Genomic DNA, 8,734 nt, shown 5'->3' on the forward strand with positions numbered 1-8,734 from the left:
CTATGTTTATACTCATATGCAAATAGGAACAGTTTAACTTCTTCATATAATTAATTTGCTATTTTACTGCCCTGATTAGGAATTTCTGTACAATATTGCAGAGCAGGCGTCATAGTGGACATTCTTATCTTGTCACCTTTCCTTTTTACATCTCAACCCTTCCCACTGAGATTTCTTCCCTTCTGCTCTTTTGCATGTCTTTTAGTGAGTGTCTGTTGCTGATAACTTTAAATAATCTGATTTAAACTTTTTCACTGGTAGATATTTTTGTTGAGCATAGACTTCTAGCTCACCAGCAATTGTTTTTTCAGTGCATTGAAGGCCGTTGTCACTGTCTTCTGAGTTACCCTTTGCTTTAGAGAGGGCGTGTCTTTCTAATAAAATGTAGTAGCCTATATTGAAAAAAAAAGTTAGGGAACCAGCTTTCTAATGCTAACTTTGTCAGGTATTTGCTACTCTAAGATTTAGACGACCACTGAGAAGTTTAGAATTATAATTTGAAGATCTAAAGTTATTCAACCATTATATAAGAGTGGGCTCAGATACCATCAGATGACACTGGATTAATGAGACAGGATTTATTTTGGCCACAAGGGAATGAAAGAAAGAGAAGGGAAGGAAGGAAGAAGGAAAGAAGGAAGGAAGGAAGGAATTAGCAACTAACAGTGACTTAAAAGATATTTACTGTTTGCTTAATTAGTACAGAGATTTGGAATTTATTTACATAACAGTTCATGAATATACCTGTTCCATACAAGAAGGCACGTCTGCTCTTAAGTTAGGGTATGTGTAAGTCTATTGATATTTTGGAAGTTTCTGTCACTAAGCATCCCCCAACCAAAGTTGTTGGCCTACAGGAAATGCGTGACTAAAAAGAACTTTAAAGTCATTTTTTTTCTCTAGTCTGTACTGCATACCATTTTGCCAGAGGGTCAGAGAGCATCACCTCTCAGACTAATTGGAAACACCACCTCAATTTCGCTGTATCACGTACACTTCTATCTGTGAGAAATGAGAAAGAACCAAAGACATTCTTTTCCAGTTCCTGCTCCTCTAAAAGATTAGGAGTCATCAGCAACAGTGACAAGTATTACCTAATCTAAATATAATGTGCTAACAAGCAGGCACGGTTTACTGTGGATAATCCTTGATTTATATAATTAAGAGCTACCGAAGTGTACTTATCTCTTATTTTTATTTTTAACTGTAGCTACAGCCATTGTAATGTGTTTTTCCTGGTCCATCTCAATGTAGCCACTGACTTATAGATAGTGCATAGAATTTAGTCACCATTCATCTAAATTTACCATGATCCAGTAATATCAATATTGTCTTTTTTTTTTTGGAAAGTTTTAAAATTAGTCATCACCATAATCCCTCTGCTTAGCCACAGAATTCTGCAATCTTTATAATTAAGGAGTGGCTTTGTGAGCTTTTTTTAGAAGCAAAAATTAAATTCCTAACCTGTTAGAAATCAAATTTAAGGGATTTCAAGTAAGTTTTGTGAAATAAGGAGGGCAAGGGTTTATATCTGCTCAGAGTCATTCTCACAGTTGAGATAACATTCTACATGTCATTTCTAAAGGGAGCAATTTTTTCTGTTTATTTTTCTCCAACTAGTATCAATTTGTACTTTGGGATTGAAATTGGGATTTTTTTTTTTTTTTTTTAGGAAATAGATGCCTATTAGTTTACGTAATCCAGACTGAATAAATACACAGTTATTTAACATAAATCCAGTGTTTCCTAACTTCTAACCCAGAGAGTGAGCACAGACATTGTTAGCATCGCATCTGGGATCCCAGCACCCTCAGGATGGATGGAAAACAGGGGCAGCACGCTGGGGATACTGAACAAAATGCAGCTGAGCTGGTGAGTATTGCAAATAGCCTTTAATCTTTCATGTCTAATATTCTTGCTTTCGACCCTTAACATTTAACCCTTCAAGAAAATTAAGTTGCATATCTTTGATGGTTGCTATTATGGAATCTGAGATTTTATTATCACTGATCACAAGTGTTGAGGGAGTTATTTAGTATGGCAAATAGTGCTCTCACATCACTTGGGAATTTTGCATTAGACTTTTTGCTTAAATTTTGATATTTATATCAGAAGACACCAGAAGACAAAATTTGAGTAGATGGTTTGAAATGTGTTTATAGCAAATATTAACAATATTATTTGTATTTCTGAATATTTTGATCCAATGAAAATATTTATTCTCATTGGCCTACTTGTACTTAAAGTGATAATTTATGAAAAATGTCTTATGGCAGAGGAACGTATGCTTAAAATGTGTTACTCTAGTAATGCAAAAATTCTATTTCTTGGAACATATAAAGCGTCTCATTCACAAACAAATCCCTTCATTTTACAAATGAGAAAAGTGAAACATTAGAAGTCTAGCTAGCCAGAGGCAGAACCAGAAATTGAACTCAAATTTCTCACATATAATCTATTCGTTGTAATAGGCTACTTTTCAAATATCTGGACTACTATGTTCCTAACAAAGAAAAATAAATTTTATAATTAGCTTGAGGTTGTAGAACCAAGCCACAAGTGAAACAAAATAAATACAAGGCTAGGATTTGACATCGAATTGCTTTTCAACTGGAAGGCTGTATTTGGGGATTCATTAACGGTACCACGATAGCATTAATGTATAGCATGCCTTATGTGGGAAGGAAGCTGAAAAATGTCACTGCTTTAGTATCTCTTATACATCATTTTGTTTCTATCTCCTTTTCATAATATATTAAATGAGCTATGGTTATTCCATTAAGTCATATAATTAGTTAATTGTGCTAAAATACACGAACAGTAAAATCAACTTCTGAGACTATGAAAGGAAATAGTTAGAATTTCTCATTTTTTTTTTTTAGTAATCTGATGACAATCTCTTAGATCCCCCCAAACAAGGGGCAGGAGACATTTTTTTTTTACAATTATTCTATGATTTTAGAACATTTGGAAAATTACAAAGAAAAAGAGTCACTCATGATCCATCCCAGAGAAAACCACTGCTAATATTTTGCTTTCTGTCTCCTCTCACCCCAATCAAATGTAATTTTATTGTTGGTTGATTTATTTTGCCACATTAAATTTTTGTCTATTTTTTTCCCTGTAAAATTTCCATAAAGCTCTTAATTAAAATTTAGAGAATTGAGAGCTTATGCTACTGAAACCTTCTATAAGAGGACATTTATTTAAGCTGTCTTTTTGTTCCTCAGTAAAGTTCCATGGTTTTCTTTATATAAGCCCTATGGTATTTTATATGCTTAACCATTTCATATGTTTTATTACTATTGCAGTTGCTAATACATACACACACACACACAAACAACAAGTATTGTTACATATATTTTTCATATTTTGATATATGGGATTCTGTTTGTACACAATTATATTATGTGGACATAATGCTAGTTTTATCTTCACACTTTTATTATTGCTCCATGTTGATGAGAACGTCTAATAAAACAAAATAAATGAACAAACAGAACAGGAACAGACTCATAGATTCAGAGAACATTTTGATGTTTGCCAGATGGGGAGGGGGTGGGGAGCTGGGTGAAAAAGGTGAAGGGATTAAGAAGTACAAATTGATAGTTACAGAATAAAAATGTAAAGCATAGCATAGGGAATAGAGTCAATAATATTTTAATAACTATGTGTGGTGTCAGATGGGTGCAAGATTTATCTGGATGATCACTTAGGAAGTTATAGAATGCCTAATCACTGTGGTGTACACCTGAAACTAATATAATATTGTATGTGAACTGTAATTGAAAAATAAGAAATGATTTACAATTTTAAAAATGGGAAAAATATTACCTAATATTGGTGGTAGGAGATATTCTTCACTCCTGACTTTAAAGGAAGGTGCCTGACATTTCTCTGTTATATATGATGTTGGTCATTGATTCGAGGTCAATATTCCTCACCACAGTTGGGAATTATTCTTTTATTTTTATTTCTTTGAGATTTGTATTGTTTGTCTGCTTGTGTCACAACGGACTACTCAAATTTGTTGAATGACCCTTGGACATCTACTGAAATGATCATTTATTTTTCTTCTTTGGTCATTTGATATGAAAAATGTATTTTTATAATTTATATCATTAAATCATTTTTAGGGTTTCAGATTCTCCTAGATTGATGAGTTCTTCATTTGATACATGTTAGAGTCACATAATTTTTAATATATTTTATATGTCTATGTTTCTGGTTCAAATAAACTTTCTTTAACCTCAAAAACCAGGGTTGGTTGTCTGTTTTAAATTCTTTCTCTGCAGTTACCCAGAAATCCATACTGTTCAAATTGCAGAACACACTGTTGTTGTAGATCATCTCCTGTGACCTTCCAGCCGCAATGGGTAAGGTTTGAAAACTGGGGGACATGGGAAGTTTTCAATAGTCCTTTGGCACAAAGGAAAAATGGAAAAATGGGACAGGCAGTCCCGCAGCTCCTGCACCCCCCCCCCCCCCCGCCCCCCAGGGGTCTCTTTTTCTTTACCCTTCATTTGCTGCTGTCTCTTGGGTCTTCAACCCTTCTTCAGAGCTTCCCTCCATAATCTCTGGGCAAAACCTAGAACCTGCAGCCCCCAATCTTTTATCAGAGCTGTAGTCTGTTCCTTCAAGATCCCCTCCATACTAGAGATTTCCCATTTTAATGTCTTTCTAGGCTCAATGAGAGTTCTTTCATTTATGGTTAATAGATAAAAATGTATTTAATAAATAATTCTCTAATTATAAACTCTCAATAGATAATGTAAAGACAGGAAATAATGATGAAAAAAAGAATATTTGTTAATTTTCTTCACCCAAACATAACCAATCTAAATGTTTTGATATGCCTATACATTATTTTTCTACCCATGAGGACTAATTAGATAATTGATATTGCAATGTTAGTAGCAGATAATAACTTAATGTAATATATTCCTGAGGCAATCTACTTGCATTTGAGATGACGCCTTATTGCTTTACTGTGAAAGGGTAACTAAGAGGGAACATTTTGTTCTCGTGGACTAGTGGACAAGGGGTGTGTGTCTGTGGGTGTTTTTGTGCTTATTTGAAAGACAGAGTGGAGGTTGATATGTTGTGCTTTAAATTATATCATTTGGAAAAGGTTAGCCTTATTCTAATTGCAATCACTTACCTAAGCTGCTCCTATGTAATTTGCTGAAATATCCACTTACTGTAATCCTTTGCAGGTTACAGCAAAACCATGGTCACTCTGGAAAACATTTCTGGTGTGTCTGCTGGCCTGTCTAATTGCTACAACCCTCGTTGTTCTGGTCTTATATTTTGTTCACTTTGGCAAGCACACCATGGGTACAACCATCGTCATTCACACAGACGGAAAGTCCAGTCATGTGATCTGCAACCCTGGTTCTACCGCAACTCCTGCCCCCACGCCTGGTTCTACCTCATCTCTTGCCCCCACCACTAGTGCTACTACTTCTCCTGCCCCCACCACTAGTACTACTGCTCCTCCTGCCCCCACCACTAGTACTACTGCCCCTCCTGCCCCCACCACTAGTGCTACTACTTCTCCTGCCCCCACCACTAGTGCTACTACTTCTCCTGTCCCCACCACTAGTGCTACTGCTTCTCCTGCCCCCACCCCTGGTTCTACCCCATCTCCTACCACATCTCCTGCCACATCGACCCTGACTGAATCTCAGAGCACCGCACCACCTGCCACTGTGCCCAATCAAAGCTCTCCTACCACGGTGCCTCCATCTGCCATGCAGCCAGCTGAAACCACCACCCCGGAACACGAAGTTGACATTGAAGATGACGAATGACATTTTTGAGCCCTCAGCCCTCCTCAAGCCAGGCCAACACTCTTACTCTGAAGGAGGCATGTCTAAGCTGTTCTGTCTTCTCTGCCAAGAGATTCCACAGCTTTTGTCTTCATGAAATCTTGCCCCTCTTGCTCAATCATTTGCTGGAATTCCCATATGGTGATGACTCAGTCTTGGGACCGCCAATGTTCAAATGATTGGAAAAGAAAAATTTCACTGAGCCTGGTTGACTCATCCAGCCAGAGTTTTCTCTTCACCCCTTCTGTACAACCCACCTCGTTTATCACCCATGAAGATTCCAGCTGCTGAAGAGGCCGCCAGGTGGACCTGCTCTACTTCACTCCCTACATGCTGGGTCTTAAGCCAGTATTCGCCATCTGTTATTGATTATTTCCCAGTCTATTGTCAGCATTTGTATCCCAGTAGGGAAAGAAAGAAATGTCCAATCAAAGTGGCTAATGAGCATGGCATGGATTATTAAGTACCTACTGATCATTACAGAAGTGTTCCTCCTATGGGGAATGCAGAAAAAAGGGGGTAGGTCAGTAAGGATAGGAATAATCAAGGAAGACTTCAGAGAAAGGCTGAAAGTTGAAAAGGGGTGAACATTTGGACTTAAGTAGAGATAATTTAAACAGAAAATGAGAGGGCTAAGGGGGTTTAAAAGATTTAAAATCAAAAGCACACTTAGAATGTAACAGGTGATGTATTTTCTATATTGGCATCTTTTCACTAATATTGTCAATATTATTTTTCATATTTAATATTCTGCCTAATCTCTAAACCACTATAAACTACTACTTAGAAAATTTGAATGTTTAAATTGTTTTATACTTTGCACTATAACTTTGAGGGCACATGGCTTATAATTTGCTATGAAACACAGACTCTTGTTCAATATTACTTTTACTACAGGCCTGGTGCATGAAATTCGCCCAGCCTACACCCTCTCCAATCGGGGATCCCTTGGGGGACATCTCTCTTACAATCTGGGACCACTGGCTCCTAACTGCTCATCTGCCTGCCTGCCTGATCACACCTAACAGACCCCCTGATGGCCTGATCACCCCCAACTGCCCCCTGTGCTGACCTGGTTGCCCCCAACTGCCCCCACCCCCCGCCAGCCTGATCGCCCCTTACTCCCCCGCCACCCCCCGCCAGCCTGGTTGCCCCTTACTGCCCCCCCCCTGCCAGCCTGGTCACCCCAAGCAGCCTGCTGTTCGGTTGTTTGGTCGCCCCTCACTAACCCTCCTGCCGGCCTGGTTGCCCCACACAGCCCACTGCTCAGTCATTTGGTTGTCCCTCACTAACTCCCCTGCTGGCCTGGTCGCCCCATGCTGCCTGCTGCTCAGTCATTTGGTCGGCCCTCACTAACCCCCCTGCCAACCTGGTTGCCCCACGCAGCCTGTTCAGTCGTCCATTTGGTTGTTTCGGTTGCAACAATCGCTTAGGCTTTTATATATATAGACTAGAGACCTGGTGCAAAAAGTTCATGCACTGGGGGGGGGGGGGGTGTCCCTCAGCCCAGCCTGCACCCTCTCCAATCCCTCTCACAATCCAGGACTGCTGGGTCCCAACCGCTCGCCTGCCTGCCTGCCTCATTGCCCCTAACCGCTTCTGCCTGATCACTCCCTAACCACTCCCCTGCCAGCCTGATTGTCCCCAACTGCCCTCCCCTGCCAGCCTGGTCACCCCCTAACTGCCCTCCCCTGTGGACCTTGTCACCTTTGTCCTCCCCTGCATGCATGGTCGCTCCCAACTGCCCTCCCCTGCCAGCCATCTTGTGGTGGCCACCTTTGACCACATGAGGCGGCCATCTTGTATGAGGGTGTGATGGTCAATTTGTATATCACCTCTTTATTATATAGGATTCTAAGTGCTTGATACTTAGTAAAAGCGTAGAAAGATTTCAATCTGGAAAAGGCTAGAGTGAAGCAGTCTTCCCATTCCACCCCCATCCTCAAAACTCCACAAAAGGAAATAAGAATGTACATTTCCCTCCCTCCCCCCAGTATAATATTAAATCAATTAATTTCTATTGTACTTTTGATTTAAATACTTGTGAAAAAGAAAGATTCAATTTACTAGGTTAAGATTTGCTTCCCTAGATGACTTAAACTTTGCTTTGTGATTTAAAAGTAAGAGCTTTAAATAAAAAGACAAATAAATTTACAGCTCAAAAATGTTGTTAAAGTTTTGTAGAAGCCATTCTACGTAACTAGATATTTAGTTAGAGCTGATGTTTCCTTCCTTTACTTTTAGGTAATATAGAATGCAGTGTGGTAATACAAGAATGATTTTTTTTGTGTGTTTAAGGAGAACCTTCTCTTAACAATGAAATTCCTACATTAAATATTCGGTTGGAGGGTATTGTAATTAAGGGCATGTGAGATCATCAAGGTTCTGTGCTTTGTAAAATAGAGATGTGAATGAGCTCACAGATACTCTTTTGCTTTAAACTTTTATGGTTTAATAAAATATTAAAATAGTAAACAGTGGTGGAAAATATCTTCACAAGTTAAAATATGTAACAACCAAAAATTGTACAAAGTACTGTGAAAATGCTGTGAAGTGTGCATATTCAATTTAAAAGTACCAAGTTTTAATGCTTTATTTAGCAAATATCAAAGCCACACATGTTCTAATATTTATTTTAAAAACTTATTCACTGTACTCACATGACAGAAATAAATCTATTTTAAATCGAGAAGCTTCTCCATTTACAATGTCTCCTACAAGCACTTCTGTGAGTCCATTATTTGCTCTTAAATGCAAAGTAATTCGTGTGGGATCAACATGTTAAGTTTTCCAATACATTTTACCAAATAAGAGTGTAATTCACTTCTTTGAATGCCTTACAAAAAAAAAATTCCATTGGGCAGTTGGTCCCCCAAATCTGTCAATTTATCTATATAGAAAAT

At 38.4% G+C, this 8,734-nt stretch overlaps 1 protein-coding gene across 1 annotated transcript; it reads left to right on the plus strand.

Annotated features, from left to right (window-relative positions):
* The first annotated feature begins 1,534 nt into the window (after positions 1–1,534).
* LOC106696914 (cell wall protein DAN4-like) lies at positions 1,535–6,624 on the plus strand. Its single transcript, XM_014454365.2, has 3 exons — positions 1,535–1,872; positions 4,296–4,376; positions 5,217–6,624. Exons 1-3 carry the CDS (start codon positions 1,816–1,818, stop codon positions 5,811–5,813), a joined length of 735 nt encoding a protein of 244 aa, XP_014309851.1. The 5' UTR covers positions 1,535–1,815; the 3' UTR covers positions 5,814–6,624.
* The last annotated feature ends 2,110 nt before the right edge of the window (positions 6,625–8,734 follow it).

Source organism: Myotis lucifugus, unplaced genomic scaffold, assembly GCF_000147115.1.
Source record: "Myotis lucifugus unplaced genomic scaffold, Myoluc2.0 scaffold_36, whole genome shotgun sequence".
Taxonomy (NCBI): Eukaryota; Metazoa; Chordata; class Mammalia; order Chiroptera; family Vespertilionidae; genus Myotis; species Myotis lucifugus.

Bases quoted from the DNA above. Each gene is read 5' to 3' on its own strand.
- LOC106696914 (XM_014454365.2), top strand. From the start codon at position 1,816: ATGGATGGAAAACAGGGGCAGCACGCTGGGGATACTGAACAAAATGCA. The intron at 1,873-4,295 runs GTGAGTATTGCA...CTTTCTCTGCAG, and splicing joins AACAAAATGCAGCTGAGCTG to TTACCCAGAAATCCATACTG. The intron at 4,377-5,216 runs GTAAGGTTTGAA...AATCCTTTGCAG, and splicing joins TGACCTTCCAGCCGCAATGG to GTTACAGCAAAACCATGGTC.